The following is a 15,183-nucleotide window of genomic DNA, read 5'->3' as shown; positions in this document are numbered from 1 at the left end:
GATAATGGTAGGTGTTCCATAGCCTAGTTGGTGTGTGAATATTCACTCTTACAGTCAACAAGTCAACACCGCCTTGGGTTACTGAACAAAGGGCAGTGTCATCAACACAACAAAGGGTTGTTACTTAGACATCTCAGTCAAGGGTCTGAGAACTGGGTGAGAAGAGATCCTCAACAGGTAACCATTGACTTTAGTCCTAAGTCATAGGAATGCAAAGCAAGGATCTTCTGAGCCTATTTACTTCTTTAGTACAAGAACAGGCAAATACTACAACCAGTCACAAGCCACAGAAGAGAGTCTCAGAGGCTAGCCTTCTAGTTCAGAACCCTGACAGCCTATCTACCATATGGATGTGGGCCAGAATTTCTGCTGGTTGGGGCTTTCTCATGTTGCTATATTTTGAAGAATAAAGAGTATGCCATCAGGTGAATAAAGAGTTGGTAATGCGAAAGCACAAAAATCCTGTCTTGTTTTTATTTCAGAAGTTTAGCCCAGGGAACTGCTATCATTTTAACCCAGGGACCCTTACAATTAAAGGGGTTTAGGATGAAGCAACTATAAAGATAATTAGGAAAAAAGCAAAACAAAACAAAGAACACAAAACCTCCCCGTGATACTGAGGGTAATGTAATAGCAAGGTACATGTCCTTGGAAAATCATTTATATTAATGCAATCTCCTGACAGCTAAATTTCTCCCCTTTCTGGATTCAATTTTTAAATTTTTAAATATCAGTAAATGTAATTTTTTGAAACAGCTCTGAATCAACTAAGAAACTAATTTTATCTCAGTGAGGTTAATTACATTATTTATTTATTAATTCCTTGTCCTATTGTTTCTTCTTTTTTTTACCCCCAAAGTGTTTGAGCTGGATACATTTAGTTATGAAAGCATTTAACATTTTAAATTAAGACACAAGGAAATCTAAATGACACTTCAGATGCCCTTGAGAGAAGCCTCTCATCTCTCGTGTTTATAGATAACTCATATATTCATAAATCAAATCCCGTGCACATTTAAGCCAGACCAAAAACTAAATAGCACCATGTCTCCCACTAGAAAAAAAAATGCAATTATTCTGCTTAGTTATGTTTTTAAAATAGCTTGACATTTTAAATAATTGATGAATATGTAATTTGCTAATCAGTAACGGACAGTTCCTGTGGAGGTACCCTCACTAGTTTTATAATTTACTATTTCAGAAGAGTTTTATGAATGCAAAGATTAAAGCTGGGAAGTGGAGAGAAATCACTCCAGGACGACATTATCCTATTTAACACCCGTAATACTTAACACTAACAACAATTAAGTTTCACAAATTAAGTCAACGTACTGAATTTCTATTGGGTGAGTTATACACAGACATTTATGTGTCGTGATTATTCCCCAGACACAACCATGTACCCAAATGAACATCAGAGCAACATACTCTTACTGTAAAGGATTAAATGATATTTTAGTTTATGCCTTTATTTCTTGTCTCTTTTCTCCAAGCGATAATAGAGATCTTATTTACCATGCATGAACACTTACATTCTCTTTCTGAGAACATTTCTGATGTTGTTGGTGTAAGAGAGGAAAATCATTTATTTAAAGATCGCCTTATTAATCTACAGTTTTTGGTAAATATCTAGATTATCTGGTCGGTCAATTTGTCTTTATAGCCTAAGAAAGAAGACTGGCTGCCATGTTCAATCCAGATGAGTTGGTATATGAATATTTATAAGGACATCGATATCCACAGTGTCTTACAATCATGCTCCAAGCTAAATAGAAATAAAAGCAAAACGGCCACAAATATTACAGTCTAATAGGATAAGAGCTGAAAGATATGTACAAATTCATTGCCAACATCTGTGCAAGTGTTATAGACAAAACATTTAAAAAGAAATCTACATGAAACAAAGTAGATAAATTTATCAAATGTTGATAAATTTTCAGAGACAGTATAAAAGTACACAAAACATGGAAGAGAGGAAGAGCTTTAAAAAAAAAAAAACCACTAAGCCAATACATAGAGTACAAATTTACTACATTAATATTACAGAATGATGGGAACCAGAGACAAAAAAACGATTTGGTAACAAACAGCAAAGGAAGTTTCACCAGTCACAGAGAAGAAAGACTTTCCCTTCCGGATGAGAACACAGACCACCACAACTCACCCCCTCCACCCATACACACATAGAAAAATAAAAGCAAACGCAAGAGTTGTCTACGGCAACACAGGACAGACAGACGTGGAAGCGCCTGGCATGTTGCATCACACGAAGTCAATCACGATTGGCTAACGGTGATGGTACCTGGCTCTGTTGCGGGTCACTGGCTTGCCTGAGAGGCGTCACTGATGGAGGGGGCACACCTGATGTGGACGCAGACCGGCCTAATTTGCAGCTTACTTTCGCTTCTGTGAAAAGGGGGGGAAAAGGCAAAGTATTAGCTGAGCAGGGTCTGCAGCGACCAGCGGCGTTCAGGCTCCCGTATTGTTTTGCAGCGCGCTCTTTCAGTGCATTGGATACTGCAGATGGTTGCTGGTACCTGGCAGGTCGTGACAGTCTCACGACAACCGACTCGAAAACGAGCTTTATTTGCACTCAGCTCCCGGAAATAAAGAACGAGCCAAGGGAACAAGCAGAGGCCTTGTTCCCTCAGGCATTTTACCTCATTTGGAGTTAGTTTTTATAGAGCGAGTGCCAGAGCAAGAGCCCCATGCAGGAAAAAAAAGCAAGTGACATGAACATTTCCTCCAGCGCTGGTCCAGAGGTCTTGAAATGTCTTTTCTACCTGCTCCAAAATATTTCCTCTCTCCCTCCCTTCCTTTCTCTCCCTTTCTCTCTCTCTCTCTCTCTCTCTCTCTCTCTCTTTTTCCTTCTTCTAATCTTGAAATCTAGAACCTGGGGCTTGGGCTGAAAGGTAGCCCTTCTCTAATTTATCTCTATTCACTTTCAAGTTGACAACCATCTTCTAAGACGTTTGGTATTTTTCATAATGATAGTATTTTTCCAAGTTATAAAAACATTCCCCTAACTCTTCTTCGATTTCAGAAGCTCAAACGAGTTTCCCAGGCCATTGATGGGATACTTTGGAGATTAGAATTTGGGAATGGAAGAGTTCCCTTCATCCAAGAGGGTACAGATCGGATCTTAATTTCAATGTTAATATAGATGAAGACGTTTGAGAAGAAAATACTTTTGTCACAGACTTTTATATTGGCTGTAACTTTTTGAGTGCCAGGTATATTCCAGCTTCTGTCTGGGCTATATTTGAATTATCTCTAATCCGAAAGATATTCCATAGAGTTACACAGTTAGCCAGAAAAGCTGCGAATTTCTACACATACTTACATACACGTGTATATATTGGAAACCTCCTTGCTGACCCCCATAATCTCTCTGCTCAAAACCAACTTAGACACCATTTTCCTAGACTGAGCTTCCTAAATTACTTTGAAGCCACCCACCTTATTCCAAGTTTTCTAATTATTCCATATTTCATATGAGAAAAACTTCAAACCCCCTTGACTAATTTTCAGAGGCCTCCTGTGATCTGCTCAGATCCACTCTGTTTCCACTGTTCTCCCCAAAGCACATGCAACTGTCTTCCCCTCTCAGTTTCTGCATTTGATCCTGCTTCTGTCCTTCACCTCAGGGTGTGCGCTTGTGTGGACTTCCGTCAGACTAAGTCTTACCCATTTCCGAAGACCAACTTCAGCAAGTCCTTCCTACTGCGAAGCATCCTGAGTCTCTCTTCTGAAACTGCCTTAGCACTTATACAGTGTTTGCAATGCCTGCTGTGGCTTTGGGCATTTATGTCGGTGTGGGCCACGCAGTAAGTGTTCAATTAATACGCATTTTTCTTTCACTGAAGACACTCAGTTTAACCTAGGAAAGGTCAAGGCAACTCCTAAAAACAAATGGAGGCAATGCAAGTAATGTAGAATATGCTTTAAGGCCTGAGTTCAAGGCCTAGCTCCCCACTTACAAAGGCAGTGATTCTCATTCAAAGGCTTTGTGATGTTCTAGGGTCCATTTCAGAGGAGGCATGAGGTTGGAAACTCTCCCTGCCTTACTTTTTATGCAGATGATTCTAGTCTACTCAACCACTTTTGAAAGGTAAGTTTAAATATAACAGTATCATACAATGGCATAAACTATCACTGTAACTTAGAAGTTAATCTCATTTCCCAGGAGGCATAAATCCTTGCATACCTCAGCAAATCATCTTTTATTATATAAAATAACGGGTAAAGCATCTATCACAATCCTGGTTGATGTGTATTTAGAACGGGGCCAATGTTTCCATGTATCCCTTTGCTGTGGTAGCACATTTAGTCACATGGAGTCAGAAAATTCACTATTTTTTCCTAGGAAAGGATGGCAAATAATATTTCTTTACTTAAGGTCCTTTTCCAGTTTATATTAAAGAGATTATCTGATGAGTGACACAATTCGAGGCCTTTTACATTATCTAGTGTACCTATGGATTAATTTCTCCTGCTAGGCTTCCACTCAGATTCTGACTTAACCAGCCTCTTTCAAACCTACACAAAGATATCTCTAAGGAACAGACTGAGCTGTACCAAAATCCAGACAGACTCCCCATTTCATTATGACCTGCAAAGGCTTCATCTTACCACCATTGGACATCAGTCCAGAGCATGTCTGAGCTCACGAAGCCCCCTTAGGTACTGCAGTATAAACCACTCAATCCACATTACACACAGCAGTTTAGGCTACTAGCTGACTACCCTGTGGGTTAGCGCTAAGGTGAGGTCACACTGGAGTCAACTATTGGATCCCAACATGGCTCATATGGGTCATGATTCTACCTGTAGCAGCAGACTAACATTGTGACCATAAAGCCATTATGTCCACATGCTTACAGAGACAAATACACACACATACACACTGCATAACATTACTGCTTAATGGTGTCATGTTGTAGGGATATTATTACAATTGTAAAGTTTTGGTTTATCTTTATCTTACTCATTTTGGCTCTTTGCCCTTCTTTCGGTTTTACATGGCCCTTACGTGCATTTCAAGTTTATTATATTATGGAGTTATATTATGGAGTATATCATGGTCCCTCTATATTAAAGGGCCATGTTGGGGGTCTTTATGATGTAGCATCCACCAAGGATCCTTGACCAAAAGAATTGTCTGAAGAAGCCCCCAAAATCAAAAAATCCCAGAAAAGATTCTGATTAAAACCAAGCCTCACAGAGATTCTTTAGGGCTATGGCATTGAAGTTAAATTGTCCATCTTACCTGCCCTTGGAAATACACTGTGCTTTGAGCCTTAAACAGGGAAGCTTAGGAGCCATGACACTAAAAACAGTACATTTTCATCCTGAATTTTGTTCATGTAAAAATTGCCAAGGTTTTTTGGGGGCTCAAGAACAATGGCCATGTTCCTCAAAAGAGATCTAAGGTAGAACTTTCCTCCCTCAAGAAAAACTCATTCCATTTCATTAAGAGATTAATGATGAACTAAAAGGCACCTGTTATTCCCACATCCAAGGAAAAGCTCTTTCTTTGTAAGCTGTATTATTAATCATCATCCTAGAAGTAACAGTTGATGTCATATATGAAATTTCAATGCAGATCAAGTGCAAAGAGAAGAAAGAATAAGAAAAAGGTAGTAGATTAAGGAAGAAAGAGAATCAGAGGGGAAAAGAAAGAATAGAAAAAGAAGCCGAGAAGGCAGGAAGGAAGGGAGGGAGTAAAGAGAGGAAGGAAGGAAGGAAGGAAGGAAGGAAGGAAGGAAGGAAGGAAGGAAGGATAGGAGGTAGGGTGGGAGAGAGGGAGGGAGGAAGGAAGGAAAGAAGGAAGGGAGGAAGGAAGGAAGGAAGGAAGGAAGGAAGGAAGGAAGGAACAAAAGAAAAAGGAAAGAACAAAAGAAAGGAAAGAAAAGGAAAAGAAAAGAGACCAATTTTAACTTTTTGGAATAAACCATTATCAAGATATTATCATGAAATGTTTCCCAAGTAATGACTCATGATCATCTTAAAATTTTTATTATGTAAGTACCCAGCAAACTGTGTGACTTAATATTTCTTTGTTTTTATTCTTAGTGGATTCAATTTATCACTGTTTTGTTTCGTTTCGTTTTGTTTTGTTTTGTTGTAGAGATAGTCATTTCTCAATCATTTCTCATCTTCCCTTCAAGGTGAATTGTATTTCTCTTCAAAATCATGTCCTTAGTTGTGTTACCAAATAATCTCTAAGGCATTCACTGCTATTATTGTGAGTATTGGAGTTCTCTTTGCTTTCAGAAAGCAAAGACAAATGACTCTTCTCAACCTCTGTATCTACACAGCAACAGGAGAGTAGGGCATTTTCACCAAAGAAAACACTTTCATCTAGCATCAAAGAAATAAAATCAGTCAAATTCTGAGACATATCTTTCCTCTATCTTAGTTTTTTTTCCTAATACGCAATATTTATCTCTAGTAGCAGAAACATATCATGATTTCCCCAAGTCATGTTGCTGAAAGTTTCTAATCAATGGCTCAAGGCTATATGGAAGTCACGGAGAGGTCCCTTTACAATACAAAAAAGTATGCTTATTACAAATTCTACTTTCATTTCTAAGGAAGGCATTTGTTGGAAATAACACATATGCTATTTGAGATACACTGGTGTTTAAGTAATAAGTGGTAGTTGTACCAGGACTATAGTAAAACCTTCATGGTTCCCACCACTTTGTTTAAAGGCTTCTATCACTCATCACAAGTAAACACATAAGATGCCCTCAAGTCCCACGCTAAATGTCATGTGTCCTGTATATAATTTGCATGCATTTTTATAATTTTGCTTCAGGAATGATTGGACTGTGAATAATCCAATTCATTCATGACTGGCTATGATTTCTAGGCAATAATCAACTGGACTCAGGAATTCTTGCAGTATGACACAATCGAATCTAGAAATTGTTCCCAAACGTAATATAATTGTTTTATTTATTTATTTTTAAATTTTCTTGAAATCCAAGTTACTTGCCATATAGTGTAATAATAGTTTCAGGAGTAGAATTTCATGATTCATCACTCACATATAACACCCAGTGCTCGTCCCAACAAGTACCTTCCTTAATGCCCATCACCTATTTAGCCCACCCTGCTACCCAACACCCCTCCAGCAGCCCTCAATTTGTTCTCTGTATTTAAGTGTCTCTTATGGTTTGCTTCCCTCTCTGTTTTTGTCTTATTTTTCCTTCCCTTACCCTATGTTCATCTGTTTTTTTTTTTAATTCCACATATGTGTGAAATCACATGATGTTGGTCTTTTTCTGACTGACTTATTTTGCTTAGCAGAATACACTCTAGCTCCATTCAGAATGGTAAGATTTCATCCTTTTTGATCACCAAGTAACTGTAATAGAATTGTTTTAATACTGAATTTAACAATTGATTCCGTGAACCTGATGCCATACTTTGTATAATTTCATTAAACATTCATTAATGTTAACCTGGAAGTTTCTTCTGGAATTTTAGTGCTACCATTTTATTTTTAATACCCAATATTTCTGTAGATCCCTGAGAAACTCATAGGCCCCAGCATTGTCAGTATGGCGCTGAAAAGAGAAAACGGGCCTAATCATAGTTGTGATCATTTTGTGACCAGAGAAAGAAAACCAGCAGGATGCAAACATCTACCCTGGGAGAAGATATTCCTCTCTCCAGCGTTCCGTGGAGCTTTCCTCTGAATGAGACTTACATAGCTTTGGATGAGTCCCAAGTACCCCATAGTCACAGACCAAGGTCCTAGTGTTATCTGCAGGGCCAGAGAGTAAAACTATAGATACTGGACGAACTGGTAATTCTTCTTGGGAATACTGGAATTCTGGTGAAGATCTAAAACCCCAAAAAAAGTGAGGTGGAGACATGATAGGTAGAGTTTATGGGCCAAGGATGGCTTCTAGAAGTACTTGTAGAAATATAAGATCCATTGTAGAGAGAAGGAGAATCATACGCATGTAGAGTTAGGAATGCCCACTTGTGTTCCTTCTAAATGTCTGAAGAGCTGAGATTCCCCTTACCACTTTCCACTTTCTTATGTAGACATAATATAAATCATACTACTGCCTACCACACAGGGATGCCCTACGTACTGCAATGCATGCTTGGTTTCTTACCTGGCAGGATAGCATGGTGTGGCATTAACAGTTTTTTGTTTTTGTTTTTGTTTTTTTGACAGCCTCTTTTATTGTAATATATAATTTCTTTTTCTTTTTAAGTTTATTTATTTATTTTGAAAGAGAGAGAGAGAGAGAGAGAGCGTGCACATGAGCAAGGGAGGGAGAGGGAGACGGGGTGGGGGGAGACTATCTCAAGCAGGCTCTGCTCAGCTTGGAGCCTGACACGAGGCTGGATCCCAGGACTGTGCGATTAGGACCTGAGCTGATATCAAGAGTCTGACTCTCAACCGACTGAGCCACCCAGGTACCCCATGTAATATATAATTTCTGAAACACCCCTTAGGGTAGTTATCACTTTAGCTGCATATAAAAGGTGCTCTTGTCTTCAAGAATACTTTATTTCACATTAAAATAAAATTATAGTATATGTGTATAAAGGAATATATTTTACCTTTTTAATAAGTAATATATGCTACTGGGGTGCCTGGGCGGTTCAGTCGGTTAAGTGTTCGACCTTAGGTCACAATTTTGCTGTTCGTGAGGTCGAGCCCTGCATTGGGCACCATGTTGACAGTGTGGAGCCTGCTTGGGATTCTCTGTCTCTCTCCCTCTCGCTCTCTGCCCCTCCCCACTTGCATGCCTTCTCTCTTTCTCTCTCTCTCTCTCTCTCAAAATAAATAAATAAACTTTTAAAAATTAAGTAATATATGCTGTTTAATCATACTTACTACCATAACATAAAGAAAATCCATTTGCCAAGATACAAATTTAAAAAGACATATCATGATTTGTATCAGGATCAAATGCATATTATCATGGGGATAGGCATTTTACCTTGTATTATGGCATCAGAAACAGAATAAACAAACAAACAAAAGTTTAATAAAACCCTTCATCACCCGTATTAGGAATGAAAACATGACAAAAATAATTTAACCTATTTTTTAAAATTTTTTAATAAAAAATTTTAATGTTTATTTTTGAGAGAGAGAGAGAGAGAGAGAAAGAACATGAGCAGAGGAGGGGCAGAGAGAGAGGGAGACACAGAATCTGAAGCAGGCTCCAGGCTCTGAGCTGGCAGCACAGAGCCCAATGTGGGGCTCGAACCCACAAACTGTGAGATCATGACCTGAGTGACTCAACTGACTGAGCCACCCAGGGGCCCCATTTTAACTTATTTTTAAAATGTGTTATATTTCACTTCTAAATGACAAAATAAAAAGAAGGAAATCCAAGTTTCAATTTTATGTATCACCCACCTTATTAATGTAAAAACTCTTTATTCCTAATAAATGAAAATCAAAACTGGATGTGATACTAATGACGTCTTTTTTTATACCATTGACATTTGTGGTTCATTTCAACATTTTTTTAATGTTTATTCATTTTTGAGAGAGACACAGAGAGAGAGTGTGTGAGCAGGGGAGGGGCAGAGAGAGAGGGAGACACAGAATCTGAAGCAGTCTCCAGGCTCTGAGCTGTCAGCACAGAGCCCGATGTGCAGCTCGAACCCACAAACTGTGAGATCATGACCTGAGCTGAAGTTGGATGCTTAACCAACTGAGCCCCCAGGAGCCCTGTGGTTTATTTAAAAACAAACATCTTGAAACAAAATTTGGTCCAAAATAATTTATATGGTCCTTATGGTAGGTTTTATTTCCATGGCCATGGTCCTTATGCTTTTGCCTTGAACCATTGTCCATAATGAACATAAGTTCAGCATTGTGTGCCTAGGAACAAGACTTATCCAAAAGCATATGTGGTCAAGTCCACGATGGAAGGGAACTTCAATCTGATTTCCAATAATGGCCATGTGTGTTCACTCTGTAGCAGAACTTCTGGAGGTCTCTAAGATCCTATGAGGAGGTAGTGACATAAGGTCAAAGCTATTTTCAAAGAAGTATTAAGTAAGAGGTAATTTGCTTTTCCCACTGGGTTGACAAATGCACTCAAAGTCCAAAAACCATGCTGCATAAATCAGCTGTGACCTTAGCACATCAAAGCAACAGCACTAAACTGTAGTGGTAATTATGTATTTTTCATTGCCACACAGACTTGAGTAATTGACAGATATTTTGTCAAAAATGAATAAAGTAAGCCTATTGCTTTAAGGAAGACAACTGACAGAATTTGCTGACAATGATAAATTTGAGCTTTCAAGCAGGAATTCAAATTTTGAAAAACTTGTCTGCACCACTGTGAGCTAGACAGCATCCTAATACTGAAAGACTTTTCTTATGAGATCAGTGGTGATATTAATTAATGTGCTGTATTGATTTTTATAATGAAATGTGTCAACATATGGAAGATTTGCATGACTTTGTGAACCAATACTTTCTAAAAGCATGATCTTATAAATCATGCATGGATAAAAGATCCATTTAAAGGGCAAGATAGACCAATGAGTTTAATGCAACAGAGTATGATGAGTTTATTGATAGGTAACTAACCCTTACAAAACTGCTATTCGTTGAGTTTGGGTAGGATATTGAAAAAGAATATACACAGTTATATGAAAAGGCTATCAAAATATTCCTTTTTGCCCCCAGTTACACATCTGTACAAAGCCAGATTCCCTTCATATATTTTAACCAAAGCAACGTATTACAACAGATTGAGTCCAAAGCAGCTACGAGAATCCATGTTCTATTAAGTCAGATAGTAAAGAGATTTACAAACACATAAAACAATTTCAATCTCTTCACCATTTGTTATAGTTTAGGAATATAGTTTTTTTTCATAAAAATGGTTATGCTAACATATGATGGATTTATTTTTAATGAATAATTTTCTTAATTTTCAATTTTAATTTCTCATATGATAAATATTGTCATACTTAACCCATATGTTAGACTTAACTTCCAGATCCAGGAGAACCCTTTGGGATTCTCAGTAAGTTTTATGAACATATGGAGTCCTGCGACTGAAGATTTTGAGAATAGTAACTTTATATAGACTCTGAGTCCCCAAAGAGTTCCCTTAAAAAGGTAACTTTTTTATATAATTAATATGTCATTGGAGTACTTAAAAAACACAGATTGAAACAAAGGAAAATACCATGTTGAAGCACAAAGGAAGACCTTTGAAAATTTTAGGGGATTGGGAAAACAACCAGTTTTGAAATGCTACCCTAGGACAGTCTCTGTGACAATGTCCAAGAAAAGGTGCTGCCTGCCTCCGAGACCTGAGGGAAGCCATCCAAATTCTCAGGGCACTTTTATCATTTATAATAAGAAGCAACCTCCAAGGTTCATTCATTGATTCTTTGACGTTCATAAATGAAATCTGTTGGAATAACTGAAATGCCTTCAAAAGTGCTCTTGATGGATCCTAAGCTTCGTTTACTAACGTCATGGCTTTTACTCCTCCTTTCTGATCTACTCTTTGTGCTTTCTTTTCGTAATGTTGTTAGGATTATGTCTAACTCAAGTTTGCTATTTGCTAAAATTCTTCTAAAGCTGTTGGTAACAGTTTTGGTAGCAAATGGTTAAACGTGATTTTTTAAAAAATGCTTTAAAATTAAATTTAAGCGAGGTAAGGGTAGTCTGTCATTCATTTTCACCGGTCCAGAATCCACCTGCTCTTATTTTTCTGGAAGAACAGTTTGAATTTCCTTTGGAGAACAACATAACCAACACATTCAGACCTTACAGCTCTGTGCAAGGTGGCGCCACGACTCCAGCCCCAGAAGTGACCACGTGACGCAGGTCCGTTCAATCAATTATTCCATCCCCTCAGACTCACTGATTGGCTCAGGGGAGGACATGTGACACAAGTCAGGCAATGAGGGCTGCCTTCCGATTTTTGCCGGAGCTCTCGAGTCAGGGCCGCTAAGCTCTCGTCACTTAGCAGCGGACCATCGTGGACCATTTGCTTGACTTCTTTAAGCTTCAGTTTGTCCGCAGGTAAGATGGGAAGAAATAAATGTATCCACTTTATGAAGTTCTTGTAAGAAATAAGAGAATAATCGGAGATTTCACCCAAGCAACCCGCATAGGATGTCAAGAAATGTTGGCTATTTGTATTCTTTCAAGGCCAATCTGACCATCGCCTCCTCTGCTTATACTATAAGGAGATCTAAACCGCCTCCTCACAACGGTACACGTGACTCAGTTTACATAACCAGTCTCATCTGCAGCCTCACCCCTGCCATGCCCCGTCAGGGTCTCCTAAAGCCCCACGTCTTGTCTTCTCTGCCTCTATGATTTTAATCACGCCTTTCCGCTCTGCTTGGTGCATTTGTCCCCCCACCCCCCTTCTTTCCCTTCCCTCATATACTAGATCATGTGCTCTGTGAAGACAGGAGCCACGTCTGTCTCATTCCCCCATACATTTCCCCTGAGTAATACAACTGACCCTTGATCAGGACTCATGAATTATTTATCGAATGAATTATTTTAAACCATATTTTAAAGAATGAAGCCAGGGTAAAAGACGAGTTGTTTGCACATGTTTCATTAGTACCTTAAAAGCATAGTCTTCCTTTCTTTCACTTTCCCCAAGTTGCCAGCAAAAAGGCAAAAAATACATTGACCAGACTTCGACTGAATTTTAACATTTAAAAAAAAAAATTGAGGGGAAAATGCAGTGCCTGTTTTGGACAGTAGGTGGGAGTGCCACTATTATTTGATACATACTCTGGTAGGCTTACAAAGCTTCCAGAACTAGTCTCTGTAAACGCCCAGCATAAGTCAGAAGGAACCTTCTTCTTTGTCGTGTCTACTATGGCTTTTCACAGAAACGGGGCATTCTTTGTGAATACTGCTGGTGCGGCATACCCACAGGGCTTTTGCAAAGCAAGCCAACAACGGGCAACTGGGGAGTAATGTCAGGAGGAGTCCTCGGAGAGAGGGCACAGGGTGGAACCATGCTCCCTGCAGGGAAAGGCAGAAGGAGCTGGCACTCAGGTCAACACTCAAGCCAGTGTATTGTCATTGTGGTCCTCAAACAGGATTAGTCTACTGAGAGGCAAGGAGGTGGAGCTACCTTGTGTGTTATCTGAATTGTATCTGCCTGGTTAACTATTTTTTCCCCACAGGACTCGCACAGAGAGTACCTAGAAATTCAGAATTTCTCTGACAAGAATGAAATCATTATCAAATTGTATTTTTTCCCACCAGTTTTCAGGGTATCTGTATAGTATATAATGCCATGGTCTAGTTTAGTAGAAATCAAGTTTAAGGGACTGTGTGTGTGTGTGTGTGTGTGTGTACTCACACATATACTTATGTATTGTATATGATAGTAGTTAGCTGACTTTGCACATTGGATCACATAAGACCCAAGCTTAAAATTATACACATCCCTACGCATACCAGTTAGCATCATCAAACTTCTTGAATTCCAAATGGCTCCCATAACTTTAGCCAACCATCTTGATAGAAAAAAAAATAGGAAAAAGAATATAAATGGTTTAGAGAAAACACAGCAAACTAGTGCAAAACAAAGTCCAGCATCCTGTCTTATTGAATGGGGCAATAATGCCCCCTTGCTATATAAAATCAACCCCATCATATATGCTCCTTGGAGGCAAAGGTCATCTGTCATTACCCCATACCGTGCTGTTCAAACAGATGTTCTCACTGGGAGAAATTTGCTGAATGAGTAAACGATGAAACCAAAGAAAAACAAGCACACATAATGTTGCTGTTTTTTCGGGGGGGAAAATCCCACGTGTGACATGCTTGTTCAGGTGCTCAAGAATTAATTTTTAGATGGATCAAAACAATCCGTTGTAAGCACCCCTCACTTAGTTATAGGGACAGAGGAACTTCAGAGCTGAGACAACAGAGAAAATGTTTCTTCTTTGGATTTACAAGGCAAGTTATTTAGGGCAGCACATTTATCTTCATAATTCTGTTTCCTTTGGTTTAGGATGCTGATGCATTAGCTGACTTTGTAAATCTGATCACACAAGCCCCAAGTTTAAAATCCATAAGCGACTTCCTGTCATCTTTAGGTAAGACCTAAAGACCTAAAGATCAGGAATCACTCATATAGGCAGCTGGCCTAGCCCTTGTCAGGCCCTCAGCTTCCTCTCACCATACCCTCATGCTCTTCCCCTTAATTCACCTGAGATCTCAGTTCCCATGTCTCCTGGATGCCGTGTAACACACTCAAGAAAAAGTGCGGCGTCATTTTCCTTGGTTGGTGGCTTTGGTTACAGATTAATTATATTCTTAACTTTTGTTATTAATGGCAATTTCTCCCACTGGCATATGTTCAATGCTTGATAGCATTATATTGAAAGAAATTAGCTAAATAAATGAGTGGATGAATAAATTAATGGATTTATGAGCCTGCAGGTGGAAATAGGGAAACCCAGTCTAATTAAACCATGGAAAGAGAGCTGTACTAAGGGTCAGGAACCTGAAATATGTTTCTTTCTCTTTTTTTTAATGTTTATTTTTGAGGAAGAGAAGGAGACAGAGTATGAGCGGGGGAAGGGCAGAGAGAAGAGACACAGAATCCAAAGCAGGCTCTGAGCTGTCAGAAGGGAGCTGAACTCATGAACTGTGAGATCATGACCTGAGCTGAAGTCAGATGCTTAACCATCTGAGGCACCCAGGTGCCCCTGAAAGCCATCTTTTTATTTGAATCTGCTACAAACCAATGGGCAATTTACTTGATTTCTCTTGAGCGTCAGTTTGGTCACCTAAATAATCAGATCACAACACCACGCCAGAGATGTACAGGTTTTTGTGAAGATCAAATGAGACAGCACTTATAAAAGTATTGGAAAAGCTAACACATTGCAAATAAATATAAGGCATTATTTTAAATGGGTCACAGATGATCCATAAAGGTGATCAACTTAAATTCCAGAATTTGGATTAAATATGATGTGCAATAATAATCTTAGAGTACACTTTGTAATTATATCAAGTTCTGTTTTCTTTAAACTTGTATATTTCACTGTTCAATTGAACACAGAGGACCTCCAATGCCATCAGAAAACAAAGTTATTCTTTTTTCCCCACAAACCAGTTCTAACCCGCGGTGGGGTAGTAGGCAGTTCTTTCTCGACCTTTGGATAAAGCCT

General features: G+C 38.8%; 1 protein-coding gene across 2 annotated transcripts in view; it reads right to left on the bottom strand.

Moving 5' to 3' along the window:
• Nucleotides 1-15,183, bottom strand: part of NYAP2 (neuronal tyrosine-phosphorylated phosphoinositide-3-kinase adaptor 2) — a 266,423-nt gene that overhangs the window by 46,556 nt on the left and 204,684 nt on the right. For both annotated transcript variants that reach the window (XM_027049063.2, XM_053215873.1), the window contains one exon: nucleotides 2,303-2,406. In XM_027049063.2, coding sequence (XP_026904864.1) covers nucleotides 2,303-2,406 — 104 coding nt within the window. The remainder of the gene's footprint in view (nucleotides 1-2,302; nucleotides 2,407-15,183) is intronic.

This window comes from Acinonyx jubatus, chromosome C1 (genome assembly GCF_027475565.1).
Source record: "Acinonyx jubatus isolate Ajub_Pintada_27869175 chromosome C1, VMU_Ajub_asm_v1.0, whole genome shotgun sequence".
NCBI classification, from domain to species: Eukaryota; Metazoa; Chordata; class Mammalia; order Carnivora; family Felidae; genus Acinonyx; species Acinonyx jubatus.
Note: the sequence above shows the minus strand (reverse complement) of the source record. Positions and strands in the feature narration are given on the sequence as shown.